Source organism: Lutra lutra, chromosome 17, assembly GCF_902655055.1.
Source record: "Lutra lutra chromosome 17, mLutLut1.2, whole genome shotgun sequence".
In the NCBI taxonomy this organism is placed as follows: domain Eukaryota; kingdom Metazoa; phylum Chordata; class Mammalia; order Carnivora; family Mustelidae; genus Lutra; species Lutra lutra.
The window spans coordinates 226,155-240,958 of record NC_062294.1 but is presented as its reverse complement, the minus strand read 5'-3'; the positions used below and the strand labels follow the sequence as shown (position 1 = coordinate 240,958).

The window sequence follows — 14,804 nt, the reverse complement described above, 5'->3', positions numbered from 1 at the left end:
CAAGACTGAGAGCAACCTAGTTGTCCATCAGGTGGGGAGATTACGGTGCCCCAACAAAGGAATATGCACTGTACAGAAGGCTGCAAACCCTCTTTGCACTGATAGAACAAAGCAGAATACAGGACCGGGGGGCAGTGTACGACAAGCCTCTCTCTGTGAAAAGGAGGTGTGTATGTAACAGGCATCCAGAGTTTCTGGAAGGACCAGTACAAGATCAGTCGCAGTGACTGTCTGGGGTCAGTGTGTTCTGGAAGATTTCTCTGTTCATGCCTTTTTGTACCTCAGAACATCAAATCAGTCAAATGAGTCAACAGCAATTTGCAGTTATTTCTACAGTTTTACAAAGCTTAGGCCCCACACAGGCCTCTGAGTCTCATCCCAACATCAAGATAGGTTGTCAGCTGTGATGTAAAACGTCCTTTACTTCAGGCTGTGAGAAAGACCTGGTACGGTAGGATCACACAGCAGCCAGTGTCAGGGTAAGACATTTGCAAAGTCCTTGGCTCATGTTGAACCATCCTGCATTACCTGTTCAACCACAAATCAATTCTTGCTTTGTAAATACCTCGAATGTCTCCGGTAGGAAGCAAACAGTGTCCTCAAGGTGTGCCCTCTACTCCCTGTCCTGTGCCACACAGAACAGTCCTGTCTGCTGTCCTCTCCACTTTCCATAACCTCCTAGGGTTCCTTCTTGCTATCTGGGCTGAGCTCTGGAACTCTGGTGTCCCCTCCTGTGCTCTGGGTTTCCTCCTCCTGCTCTGCCTCTTGTTCAGGCTCAGCTATATTTAGCCACTGTGTCTTGAAGGAATGCCCAGTCCCAGGGCCCTTCCTTGAAGCTGTCCTGTGCTCCCTTTCAGAGATCAAGCACAGCCTGGCTCTATCTGGCATCCCTTGGGATTCGTGACTTTATCATTATCCCAAAATAAACCTTACGTACAAAACCATGGCCTCTTGAGTTTCAGCTTTTCCTCCTGGACCCCTGAGCCCGGACCGGCTGCAAGGAGCATGACAAAGAGGGCATTCAGGGGCCTCTGAATTGTGGCAAGAGGGGGCCTGGTGGCTCACTGCCCTCAGTGTGCATGGGTCCCTCGAGAGAAACCGACCTGCTTTTTAATCTGAAGTGGAATGAGTAAGGGCGGGGGGGGGGGTGCAGAGAAAACTCTGCATTCCATCACCACAAGTGAAGCCGTTCTACTTGTGCTTAAGGGAATAGATGGGCCTCTGATCTCAAATTGTCTTTGTTCTTATATTCAATTGGCCAAGTACATGACTGGCTCTGAACTTTTTCTGCAAGAACTCAGAGCACTCTTATGACGTCATCCTGGCCTGCGGACCCTGTATTGCTCTCCTGGAATAATGTAACTGTAGTCTGCAGTTCACCTGGGAATCTAGCTCATGTGTTTGACCCCCGGGAGCATACAGTTAGGACCCTCTAGCTTCTGTGTCTGCAAAGATGTTCAGAAGTATTTTTCCTAGAGCTCTTTAATCCATGGCCAACTGCAATTACGAGCCACCCACCCCTCCAATTGCATTTGCCACAGTATGGGCACTATCTACATGAGGTCTCCTCCAAGCATCAAACACAGACCATGGGAAAAAAACAACATAACCAGTGGGGCTCCTGGCTCACATCACGCCCCTGTAGCTCTTCCCCACCTACAGAGACTGTGTTTCCTTGTGTGCTGTTTCCACTAAGAAGGGGTGGGAAGGGACCTGGGTGAGTTTTCCACTGGCCCTTCCCAGGCAGAAGGCATCAAGACCCAGTGGCTCACCAAGTATGTGTGAATAGCCTCTACTGTGAGATGAATATTCAGGGAGCACCTTTGCTAATGTGATAACCTGATGAAGTAATTCTCCAACTCTGAGCCCTGGAGCTTAGTCAATGTACATATTTCTACCCTGTCCCCAAGCACAGCAGCCTCCAGTGACTGAAAATGTCCCTTCCGCAGGATTCCGAATCTACTGGAGACGAAGTATAAAGAACGTGTTTTTAGGAGTGGGCCGCAGGTGATCTCATAACTATAGAAATTACCTTCATCCACAGCTTTCCAAGTTGGGTTAATGATTGACCCCAATCATTTCTACTGTGCTGCTCAGTTGAAACTCTTTAATAGCTGGAAATATGTGCCTTTATTTGCAAGATCTGAGTGGCAAGTTCCAGTTGTGGAAGGACTAACATTTCTTTGATTCTGATATTCTATGGACGAACGGCCAAGTGTTTTAACTTTGGTGTCACTTTCAACTCAAATAAACCCCAGTTCCCATCTTACCCAGGCGCTGCTCTGCTCACAATAAAAAAAGGAGGTATGTACTCTTTTCCCTCCATGTGTGGGGCCCAGGTGACTATCAGTTTACCCACATGAGTTCCTTATGACCTCATGAGCCCTCAGGTGGGCTTAAAATACTCACTGGACTTTTCAATCAAAAGTATGGGCTGAGCTTGGTACCCTTGCACAGGAAGGAAATGGTTATCTTGACTTTGACTTGTGACTAACAGGTGGAACTTGTCACTGTACCTAGACTTCCAACTAACCAGCTCAGAAGTCAGTCGCACCTACTTGCTAGAGCCTAGAGCCCTGGGAAAATTTGATCAGGTTTCTCTTCTAGGGGATCCATACCTCATTTCTGATTCTTGGCTTAAAAGCAGCCGTTAGGCTCACATCTACGAGCTTGGGATCCTCTCACTGCTACCAGCAACCTTAGGCCATGTCTTGCTTCCTCCTCTCCATAGGGCCATTTCTATGGCTCATCCGGCACTTTTTTTGAGGATGGGTGAGTAAATGACCTAGGATGATAAAAGATATGGTTTCTATGAACATCTAGTGAGCTGACTGATGCTTTTGCTTCCTCATTTTGGTCATGCCTCACAGGACAAAGCTTCAGATAAGTACTCTTTTTTTTTTTTTTTTTTAAAGATTTTTTATTTATTTATTTGACAGAGAGAGATCACAAGTAGATGGAGAGGCAGGCAGAGAGAGAGAGAGGGAAGCAGGATCTCCGCCGAGCAGAGAACCCGATGCGGGACTCGATCCCAGGACGCTGAGATCATGACCTGAGCCGAAGGCAGCGGCTCAACCCACTGAGCCACCCAGGCGCCCGTACTCTTTTGTTTTTTTTTTTAAATATTTTATTTATTTATTTGACAGAGATCACAAGTAGGCAGAGAAAGAGGGGGAAGCAGGCTCCCCACGGAGCAGAGAGCCTGATGTGGGGCTCGATCGGAGGACCCTGGGATCATGACCTGAGCCGAAGGCAGAGGCTTAACCCGCTGAGCCACCCAGGCGCCCCTCTTTCGGTGTATTGATTGGTTTAATTTCCATGACGCTATTTTGCATAAGCAAAGCACTGTAAATCTTATAATTTAAAAGTAAATTACTTAAGAACAAGAAAAGAAAGAAAGAACAAAAACGAAATAAGTAGGGGCGTTTGATTCAGACATGGGTCTCCTGCAGGACAGGGTCCTTTCCCAAGTGTTCACAGCGCGGGGCTCCCTGGCTCACATTTCCCTATAGTAAGTGACCTTTGAGGTCACCTTGCTAGCCGGCCTCCCACAGAGGCCACTGCAGGTATCTGCTCCTCCCAACCAAAGTCAGATGTGTGTGGGGTGGTGGGGGGAGGTGGGTTCACAGGCCTCGTGACGCCGTCCTGCATTCCAGCATCAAACGTGCCTGAGGTCCCGCAGTCACTGCAGTGTCTTCGGCTGGACACCGGCACGCAAGCCTCGGGAGCGCGCCTCCCTTTGGCCCCGGCTCCGCGCTCCCCCAGCCTCCCCGCAACCTTCCTCTCCCGCCCCGCGCCGCCTTCCTCGCCGCACTGACCCGCACTTGGCCCACTCCGCCCGCCCCGCCCCGCCCCGCGCCCGCCCCGCCCCCCTCCACCCTGCTCGGCGCCCTCAGCGCCCGCCCCTCCTGCGCTCGCCCGCCCCGCCCTCACCTGCGGCCGCTCCGCGGGGCGGGGCGGGGCCGCCCGAGGATGACAAAGCAGCGGCCGGCGGCGCGGGACCCGCCCCCCGCGCTCGGCGGGTGCGTCGGCCGCCTCGGCGCGGCTGTTATGGAAACCGGCCCGGCGCGCGGGGGGCGATAATGGGGCGGCCATGGCCCGGGCCGGCAGCTCCAGCGGCGACGCGGCGGCGGGGCGGCGGGCGGGGGACGCGGGGCGGCCGGAGCCGTGGGAGCTGTCCCTGGAGGAGGTGCTGAAGGCGTACGAGCAGCCCATCAACGAGGAGCAGGCGTGGGCCGTGTGCTTCCAGGGCTGCCGCGGGCTGCGGGGCGCGCCGGGCGGCGGGCGGCGCATCCGGGACACGGCGGACATCCTCCTGCGCCGGGACGGCTCGGTCAGCGCGCGGCGGGAGCCGTGCGCCGCGGGTGAGGGACGGCGGGCGCGCGGGGGTGTGGCCGGGCGCGCGGGCCGCGCCGGGGGTGGGGGAGGGGGCGGCTACGACCCTCCTCCGGGCCCTCTGGGTCCCCTGGGTCCCCTGGGTCCTCGTCCTGGCCCTCTGGGTCCTGGCCCCCTCTCCCCCTTCTCCCTCCTCTCCCCACTCTCCCCGCTCCCCGTCTCCTCTCCTTCCCGGTCTCCGCTTCCGCACCCTCCCTCCGCTGGGCCCGGAGCCCCCAGTCTGCACCCTCCCCCCTTCCTGGGTCCGGCCACCCGTCCACACCCTGGCTCTGCGGTACGTGGAAGTCCCATGCTTCTCCCCGCCCTTCTCTTTCTCACCCGGTCTGGGATACCCCCTCCTTTTTCCGGAACCTTTCCCTGACCATCCATCTCTCAGCCTCCTGGCCGGCTGCGGTCAGTTGGCTCCCTGCAGTTGGGCATGTTTTACTCAGCGGAGAAGGATTTTGGTTTTTGATGGCTGAGTACTTTCAGTAGACCCAATTCTCCGTCTCCTACCCCCAGTTCCCCCCACCTGGGGCTAGTTCCTTCTGCTTTGGGGGTGTGTAGCCCTCGGTCTTTTGTGATTCATGGTGAGAAGCCCTCAGTCGCTTGTCTTACTGGTGACTGCAGATGGCTCAGGCTGGAAAGGAACAAGTGTCCTTTTGAAGTCCTTTTTCGTGGGAATGAGGGTGGGAGGAGGGGCCTGTGTCTCCCTTGGAGTCCCTGCAAATTCACCAGTTGCCTGGGTTTAATAGTAAGGAGAATGTAAAATTTGGAGGATGGCCTGCTTGGTTTTTCTGCTCTTAATTATCAAGAACAAACAATTAATCCCTTGAAAGATACTGAAGTCTGCTCAAAATAGTGAGTTTTGAGTGATTTTTATTCTCCTTCTTAGAAAAAAAAAAAAAAGTGTTTTCTTTCCTGGAGAACTGACGTGGTAGTCTGCAGCATTTGGAGATATTAACCCCAAAGCTGTTATCCTGTGGGGAAGCACAAAGGCCAGCTCTCTGTGCTGCTGGGGACCTGGGTTTGCAGAGGTCCTCCTGGGCGGGCTTCATGGAGGACAGGGAAGGAGCAGGACAGAGCTGCACAGAAGCCACAGTGGTGACAGGCGGGTGCACTGGGCCCACACAGGGACCAGCACTGTATTTCTCCACAGGGTCCTTCTTACCCCTGTGACCAGCTCCCAGCTCTGCCTGCAACTCTGCTGTGCACTTAATTCATGCAAAAAGCACCAACATATTTGACAGGTGAAAATAATAAGAGTTGGTACTCAAATGGCATTATTCCCATTTTATACTCTGTTAAGCTGAGGCTCAGGCTTGCCCAGGAGGAGGATTTGGATTCAGCCTCATAGTCTTGTTTGCTGTGTGCAAGGTCTTCACAGGTCGGGTGGGGAGTGCTTCCCCTGGGGAGCTAGACCCTGCATTTTCACAAGGAGCTTTTCTCCTGAAGCTGTGTTTTCCTCCCTGTGCCCATCCCCATCCCCAGAGATAACCGTCTGATCCAGGATCTGGCTCCCTGCTCCAGGGGGTGGGACAAGAGTATACCAGCCTGCCGGGTCAGACCCCTCTGATTTTGAAGATGGGAAAACTGAGACGCAGAGTGACAGCTGGTTAGAACTAAGGGCCCTTGCATATCTCTAACTGTGGGAGAGTCAAGCCGTGTTTCTTACTGGTACTCTCCAAGATGCTCCTTGATGGCTCTCCTTCATGTCAGTGGTCACCAGGTTCTCTCCAGTCCCCAGGGATCGGACTCCTACTTCCTCCTCCTACTGCCTGCACACCCACAGCCTAACTGGAAATCCAGGCACGTGGCTACTCTAGGGAACTTGCTGGCTCAGGACGTGAGGGAACCCAATTCCGTCTTCCATTCAATATGGTCTTTGGTTTCTGTTCATAAACATGTCTCATAAAGGTGGATGATGTTTATGACTTGTTGCCTCTTTGGAGATTAAGAAAAATAAGGGCGCCTGGGTGGCTCAGTGGCTGAGGTGACTCGATCTCGGCTCAGGTCTTGATCTCAGGGTGGTGAGTTCAAGCTCCTCATTCGGGTTCCACGCAGGGCATGGAACCTACTTAAAAAAATAAAGATTAAGAAAAATAGATTACCCTGAGCTTTCTCTTCAGTCTTGTTGGGCTTTCAGACTTTATTTTGTTGGCAGTGGCTAACCCAGCCAAGTGAGGGGTTAATTCATGAAGCTGATGTGTTTATTTCTTGCTGTGACTAGCAACCGGGAAAATCAAGATCATTTAATATAGCCTCACGTGGGCTCTCAGTACAAAGTTCTGGTAAATCTAGCATTAAGTAAATGTTTAAAATAACTAAAGAAATCAACAAATGAAACCACGTTTGGGGGAATGATTAATGTCTTAGCATACAAGGTGTGGTACCTCTCCCTTCTTCCCGCCAAGTGGGGAAAAAGTCCTAACCTTTAACCTGAAGACTTTATAACTGCTGGAAACCCCCCCTTTTTTAAGTGGAGAAAGCATGTTAATATGTGAAGTTATTTTTAAGAGGCCATTGATAGGGAAAGGGTTACCCTTTTTTTTTTTTTTTTTTAATTGAGGTGAGAAACTCAGCCAGACATCACAGTGAATGCTTGTGCTCAGCTGTTCCCTGAGGCAAAGCTAATTCCCTAAATGCAGCTGGGTCAGTGATCCAGTGACCCTGGGATGTTTTCAGGGGCATTTGTCCACTGGAGGGTGTCCTGGGCAGATCACCCCAGGAGAATGACTGCTCCCCAATGCAGTGTTTGGCCGTCCCCTTGATGGAAAGACCACCTGCCTTTCTGGCCTACACTGCTGATGAGACATTTCAGGAAAACCCCCAGGGACAGACATGAGTGTTGACAAAGGTATGTGTCTGAGATGGGGGTGAACTCATCACCTCCCACGTTTCCCATCCTGCTTATGCTAATTCACACACTGCCCTACTTTCCTAATGTTTTTTTTTTTTGTGAGTTTTGATGCTACTACTTTTCACAGGCTCTTCAGCTTGGGTCCCCCATATGAGCTGCCCAGCAGCCCTCCACCCCCACCCCGGGGCTCTAGCCCCTTCCTGCTCTTTCTTCTGCCTGGAGTTCAGAGGCCAGCTGTCCCCGTCCCCCCGCCAGAGCCCTGGCACCAGACCTCAGGGTAAGGCTCTCCAAGTGGCCCACCGCCGCACAGACTCCAGGCCTTCCCAACTCAGCTCATTTTCAGCCTGAGTTTCAAACACAGAAATGATTAATGGTCTGTCCTGTATTGGATGGTGGTAGCCTGTGTCAGGAGCTCTGTGGGGCCCAGAATTCTTTTTCACTGCAGCTCGTAGCTAGAGAAATGGCAGTGTTCAGGAGCAGGCTTCAGCATTTCCCCAGTGGCCTAGCCCTTCTATGTAAATGTGGTGGCAGTCGCACCAGCCTGGGGCGGGTGAGGACTAGTGAGGGAACATAAGTACAGAGCCCCAGGCCCAGAGTTGTGTGCGCGTGCAGACACACAACACACACGTGCATGGTTACAGACACTGATACATACACGTGCATAAGCACATACCACACACACACACACACACGGCCACAGACACATAACACACAACACACACACACACACACGGTCACAGACACCCATACATACAGGTGCACAGACACACACACACACACGGTGCCCCTTCCTCTGGAGCTGTCTCTGAGGCTCCCCACATGTGGACACGGGGCTGCCCATCCCCCCACTAGAGATGTTCCTTCAGGTCTCCTGGCCCAGAGTGTCCTGTCCCAGGAGCTGAGCTGGGACCCATGGCTATCAGGAAGGGCTCTGGGCCCTTGGTGTTCTGGGAGTCCCTGCTGGGCCTGTGGGCTCCATTGGTTCACACTGGACTTGGTGGGCCTCTGGGGGAGCCCCCTTCTGAATGGCTGGGGACTATCTTTTTAGCTTGGCTGTATTTTGGTAAATGGCTCTCCCCACAGGTGAATGTGCAGGTGAGTGCTGACGGGCCTTGTCGTGGGATGGCGTCCCCTGACAGGCTGGGCAGAGGTGAGAGCTGGTTGGAAAGAGTATTTCCCTCCTGGCAGATCTCCTCACAGAATATTTCTGGTGGGAACACTTTCTTTCTGTCAGGTCCTGCCCTTGTGGTTTTTGTTCTGGGTTCTTGACTCGTCACTGGCGCTGCAGGTGCCACCCGTCCTTGCTGGCACATGCGGGCCCTTGGCGTGCGGGGCTCTCTCAGCTCTCTGTGGCACCTCGTAAGGGCCGTCCAGTGGAGATGTGGTGTGGAGGTGAAGCCAACACACCCAGGGGCTTCACAGTCTGGGAGATGGTGGCTGACATTGCTGGGCTCCTGCAGAAGTGTGCCAGGCAATGCTGGGCCTACACTTGTTTAAGCCCTGTGATACTGTTGGGGTCCCCATTGCACAGATGAGAAAAGCGAGGTTCCCACAGCAAGCATCCCGTCACCCGGTGCGGCGGTGGGGGCAGGGAGGCTGCAAGTGTGGACTCAGCTGGACTCCAGCCCTGCTCCGACCCTCAGCCGGGCCTTGGGGAGTGACTTGTGATTCTTCTCTGGGAAATGGGAGGATAAAAGTACCTATCGCCTAGGCTCTGTTAAGCCTTGGGCCCCAGCTGGCTGCGGGGAGCTCTCAGGCCCCAGGAGCATCAGCCGTTGTCTCCTGGGCCTCTCTGTGCCTCAGCCAGACCCAGCTGAGGAACCAGCCCCTCCAGATTCATGTGAAAGTCTGGTCACAGCATTCTAAGCTGCTAGGGACGAGGGACGGGAGGCCGCTCTGCCGAGTGCTCTTAGCTGGGGTCCCCACGCACGTTTCTCGATGAAGTAAAACGTGAGGCACGGAAAGAGCCACATGCTGCCGTGGCCCCAGGTAGGGCAGAGGCGAGTGGGGCTCTGCGTGACAGGGAGGGGCTGGGTGTGACTGTGGGAGCCAGTGTTTGTAGGAGCATCCTGATTTTTTTTCTCCCCTCTGAGCGAAGATGATCTCTTGGGTAGGCATTGGCCAGCAAGCCATGTTCTCTGTTGGGGTGTCTGTGAGTGCCGGCGGCTGGGGTTGGCTGTCCCCAATAACTGGGGTAAGCTTAGCCTGTGTGACCGCTTTGGCCCATAGCCCGCAGCTGTTTGCAGGTCCTGCTCTGTGCTTTCAGGCTGCACCTGTGCAGAAGGTGACCTTGGGGTCCCTGTGTACCCTCGAGACTGGCTTATGAGGGATATAGCCCTGCGTCTCTGCCACCTTCAGGGCCCTGGTCATCCCCCCCAGCCCCCACTCTGACGTCTTCACAAGGAAGGGGAGCTGTGTCTGCTGTCTTTTTAATTGTGCACCAGGGCTGACCTCTGGGGCCGGAAGTATTTGAGTGGCTCCCACAAAGGAAGTATTGTGACCCTGGCCGGTCTGGTCCTGGGATGTGGCCGCTTGAACAGATGTGCCACTGAGTACTGGCTGCAGGAAGGCGCTAGGGTTTCACTCTGGTCCCGTTCTGCTCCTCAGAGGGAGTCTGGCCTCCAGTGAGGACCAGGCGAGGAGGAAGCCTGCTTGGAGGTGGCAACGTGGTGACAAGCCTGACCAGCATGGGCAGAGCCCCGGGGGCTGGAACCCCCACGTGCTGGGGTCTGGTCTGCTCAAGGAGATGGGTTACAGGTACAGTGGAAGTGCTGCCTGGGCTGCAGTAGGCAAGTTAGACAGACGCACTGCTTCCGACTGCGGACATGTGTTTGGGGCCCTTGGGGAGGCCAGAGGTCCAGGATAACCTCTTTGCCCTGAGGTTGCCAATGAGCGACTTCACTTCTGTTGCTAGTCCAGGTCCCTTGCAATGGGACGAGACACGTCCACGGGTCCTGGATTGGGCCAGGCTTCCAGGACCAATGGACCAATGCTGCTCTGCCCATCATGGAGGGGAGGGTCACACAGGTGGAGTGGACACTGTTCCTGCACCTGATCCCCCTGGTGAGCACACCAGAACATGGATTCTGGCACAGAGTCCCACGTAATGCTTTACTGGGGCGATTCTCGCCCTTGAGTCCACCAGTGGGTGTGTTGGACACGGGTTCTTGGATTGCGGGGTTCCCCTGCGATGAGCCTGATTCTGCCCAGGTCTACAGTGGGCCTGAGAATCTGCATTTCCGACAAGTTCCCAGTGATGCTGGTGCTTCTGGTTCTGGGCCCCACTGTGACCGTCAGGCCACCATGTGTGGATTCCCCACATCACACCTAAGAAGGGATCACCCACTCCCTGTTGGAAACCCCTCCAGGGCCAGGACCCATTCCGTCTTTGGGTGACTGGAATGGCCAGTGAGGGGGATGACTCGTGGTCTGGGTGTGGGCTACAGAGCCAGTCTAGCCATGGATTGGATCTCAGCCAGGTGACCTTGGCCGAGTTCCTCACCCTCTTGGGCTGCGTCGTGGGGCAACGATGGGGACTGTGTGATGTGGGCCCTGAAAAGTCCTCAGGAACTTCAGGTGAGTTGTCCTTGGCCCCACAGGGAGGAGAGCCTCAGAGGTAATGCATCCTTTCAAGGGTGCCCCTGTCTGCAATGACTGTCAGCAGGGTGGTGGTCCCTGGTTACCCGGGCAGACACAGGGTGTGGACGTGCTGGGGGAGCAGAGGGGCACTGACCCCCCCCCCTCGCCAGAGCTTGCTGAGAAGGTGGAACTTAACAGCACGGTTGCCTGGGGTGTGGGGAGCCCTCTGGCCGACACATATGTCCTCGGCTGGGGCCGAGGTGATGTGGGTCCTGGTGCTTCTAGGTTCTTGCTGGGGGCGGTGACAAGTGAGTTTATGGAGAAGTGGCCTGATGTCAGCCATAGCCTGTGGAGATGGGGAGTGAGGTGGAGGAGGAGGGACGTGCCACAGACGCTGGGGCCTCTGCCCCCCAGAGCTCTGCGTTTGCTCAGCAAACACACAGCTTCCCAGCTAGCTGCGAGCATGCCTTCAGCTCTCAAGCCTGGGTTTCCCAGCAGCTCGTTCCTAGAACCCACGCTCCATTGAAGACATTGCTTAACTTCTGTTTGGAAATCGCTTCTTGACAACGGGACAGGCGTTATCGAAGCATCCAGTGGGTGCCGGACACTAGCTGGTTTTCGCTTTTGGGTTTTTCTGAAAAATCTGTTTTTAAGTTGTCTGTACAGCCTACAATGTGGGGCTCGAACTCATGACTCGGAGACCATGCAGGGACCCCATCTGTGTTGAATCTTCATGGTCACCTGTGTGGTGGGTGGTACCGTTCTGTCCAGGGCTCTGGGGGCTCGGGAAGGTCAGTGTGTTGCTGTGGGACACACGGGGCGTCACTGGTGAGTCCGTTTGGCCTGGGCTGTGGGAGGACGTGTGCACCCTGCATCCTTGCTCACTCTCACAGTCGCCTATGAGTTAATTTCTTGATGCACATGTTCCAGATTCAGAAAGTGTCAAGGGAAACGGAGTCTCCCGCCAGCCTTCTCCCACGAGGAGGAGCCCTAGTGTCTACACCGCAGGCAGGGGCTGCCCTCTACTCATCCTTAATGGGGACCTCCAACGATCTCCTCCTCCTTTGTTGGGGCTGCCCAGTGCCCCTGTGGGCAGTCTCAGGGGTCTTGGGTCGACCTAAGCAGACCTGCTGAATCGGGGCAAATGGGTGCCGTTTTGAGATGTTGCCGGTTGCCTTCCTTGGGGGGGTTGGCAGTTCCTGCTGGCACTGAGTGGGGGCCCTGAGGGCCTCGGTCTGTCCACCCTGCTGCCGGGCACACGGGTACTCCTGGGAGCTCAGCCTGAAATGCAGAAAGGCAGGACCCACCTGGGCTCAAGCTAGGACCCCATGCTTGGTAGTTACGTTCCTTGTAGGTAATTAAGAACCTGGGGGAGCCTCGGGTAGCCTGTGCCCCCTGCATGTGCGTGGTCTCCTTCTGGGGGCTGCAGAGGTAACCCTTGGCTCCTCCACGGCCATTCTCTGTCCTGAACCCAAGCCCAAACAGAGTCCCAGGCAGGATGCCCGTGGTCTGAGCCTGGTTGGGAGGTCCTGGTGGCTCTGTTGGCCACTGTCACCATGGCATGGCTGTCCACATCCTCACAGGATGCTGCAAGTGTCTGGACACACAAGGAGTGTCCACCTCCACTCCCTCACACACCCTTTGAGGTGACATTGTGGGGTAGGTTGGGCAGGTAGATGAGGAAAGGAAGTCAGAGAGGACCTCAAGGTCATGACCACAGGTAGGCAGGGATCTGGCCTGAACTACACTCTTTCCCTGTGCTCCCCACCCTCAGAGGGGTGAGGCTGTTTGAGAGCTGGCGACCCACCCCACCTGCCGGGCAGGGGGAAGCCCTTCCTCCGGGAGCTCCAGCCTGCAAAGCCCTCACAGACTTCCCTCCTTCGGGTGGTCTTTGATCTCAGCCTGCTGTGACATGTGATCGTGATCTTTCCGAGGAGACCTCCTAGCATCTTGAGTTCTCGTTGCATCTTATACACAAGACATCACAGTGTCTTTTCTTTCCTGGCACGTCTTGGCGAGGCTGTTGTTCCTTGCAGGGAGAGAGAAGCCCCCCGTGGAGGGATAGCATCCCGGACACCCGGTGTCCTGGTTGCAGTCCCAACTCCATGTGACCTGGAGGGCCTGTTGACAATGCTTCTGTCCCAGCTGCCTCCATCTGCTTCTGTCTGCAGCTCTCTGCCTTCCCGCCAAGACAGCTTTTTAAATAAGCAGGAGGTAGTTTGCAAATGCTCTATGACCTCCCTTGCCGCCCACCCCCCCCCGCCCCACCTCGTCCAGGCTCTGGGTGGTTCGGCAGGCTTGCCCACCCCCCACCCGCACTTAAACTGATATGCTTTGTGGTTCTGGGTGATTTTCTCCACCTGCCTGAGCCTCAGTTTCCTTGTCTGTAACGAGGGAGTCATGGTACCCACTTGCATGAGGTGATTGTGGATTGAAAACATAATAAATCATTCATTTGTTTTGTAGCAAAGAGCTGGGCACAGTCTCTGCCCAGAAAGGGCAGCTTGTGCCTTAAAACCCGAAGACTCCCCAAGTCCTTGCCACTTCACATATAATTAATAATCCCTTATCTTCGTTAACATGTGGACCGTTTAAACTAGGGCATTAAAACGATTCAGCCGGAAGGCCTCTCACTTAGCAGGACTGCACGGTGCTCTGTCTGTAAGGGACAGTGCAGGGCTGGCTGACCCCGTCCCTTCTTGGCTCTCAGGATAACTCAGGACGCTGGCTGCTCCCAGGGACCACCTTTGCTCTGAGTCTGATTTATTCTTCTTCCTATCACCTCCAGCCAGTCACGGCGGGCCCCAGGGTCCTGTAGGCCGGTCCCTTTCAGCCTCACTGACGTTGGGAGTGGGCTGTTGTCCATTATTTTAATGGATCCGTCCAGCACAAGTGCCCTTCATCTTTGGCAATCTCTCCGCTCTTAATGGCATTTTGAAAATATTTGCAGAGTTAGCAGGTTCACTCAGCGGCAATTTCATGGTTTATGTTTTTTTATACCCTACCTCATTCCAAAAAGAAGTTAAGGCAACTCGAGTTCACCTCCTCGCGTAGGTTCTACCTGCATGCTTAATTCAAGGAAGTCTGTAGAAGTAGGTGGGCTTTCTGCGGCTCATCCAGATGGCATCTTGAGAGACGCGGGGCACGGGGTGGTGTGCGGAGCGGCTGGAGCAGAGACTAGGATCCCCTCATATGGCCCCACCTGGCACCACCATTCTGGCCGCAATACCTCTGTTTCCTCACCTGTGAAATGGGTCACAAAACCGCTTACCTTCTGGGTTGTGTATGGGTTCCAACAAGTGAGCACTCATAAACTTGTGAATTCAGTACTGTGTTCAATAGTGAACATAATAAATTACCTAGTACCTAGTTTAGTACCTGGGCTTTGACCCAGAGACTGATTCTCTGATGGAGGCCCTGACATTCCGTAGGTCTCCGGATCTACAGGTGGTGGCCAGATGCTACCTTACCCAGCTCGGCTCTTGGGAACTCCAGAGCAAAATCTGTTGCTGCCTTTGAGCCTGGGTCTCATGTGACTCTGCTGTGATTTGGGGGCACATGGATTCAGACTGTGAATTAAGGACCGTGAGGGCTTTCCTGCAGATAAGATTTAACTGACCTGCTCTCTCCTTATTCCTTCTTTACTCTAGCACCAACCATGCCTCCCCAGGGAAGCCTGTTGGCTGCTCCCTTCTGAGGGGGTCCCATTGGGGTGTGACTGCTGTGCAGGGTGTGGGAAGGGGCTGAGTCTCCTGCCTCTGCATGTCCATTCCAAATGACTGGCTGCTCGACCTGTTTAAGCTTTCTGGGATACACTGTGTGTTCCTGGGAGGCCAGGTGGGTGGGCGGCCCTATTTGCCACGGCCTGGGGTTGCTGAGGTGTGTCTTGACTGCCTGTTGTCTCCTCTTGCAGATTCCACAACGATGGTGTTGTCAGCAGCCAGCTCAGAAGCCCAGGTACCTTTAAAATAATTTTTTAATTTACTTGATA

At 54.6% G+C, this 14,804-nt stretch overlaps 1 protein-coding gene across 3 annotated transcripts in view; it reads left to right on the top strand.

Annotated features, from left to right (window-relative positions):
* The first annotated feature begins 4,016 nt into the window (after positions 1–4,016).
* SPIRE2 (spire type actin nucleation factor 2) overlaps positions 4,017–14,804 on the top strand; it is a 29,500-nt gene continuing 18,712 nt past the window's right edge. For 2 of the 3 annotated variants that reach the window (XM_047710087.1, XM_047710090.1), the window contains exons 1-2: positions 4,017–4,364; positions 14,727–14,770. In XM_047710087.1, coding sequence (XP_047566043.1) covers positions 4,094–4,364; positions 14,727–14,770 — 315 coding nt within the window. In that variant the 5' untranslated portion in view covers positions 4,017–4,093. The remainder of the gene's footprint in view (positions 4,365–14,726; positions 14,771–14,804) is intronic. The other variant, XM_047710088.1, reaches the window with a different exon arrangement.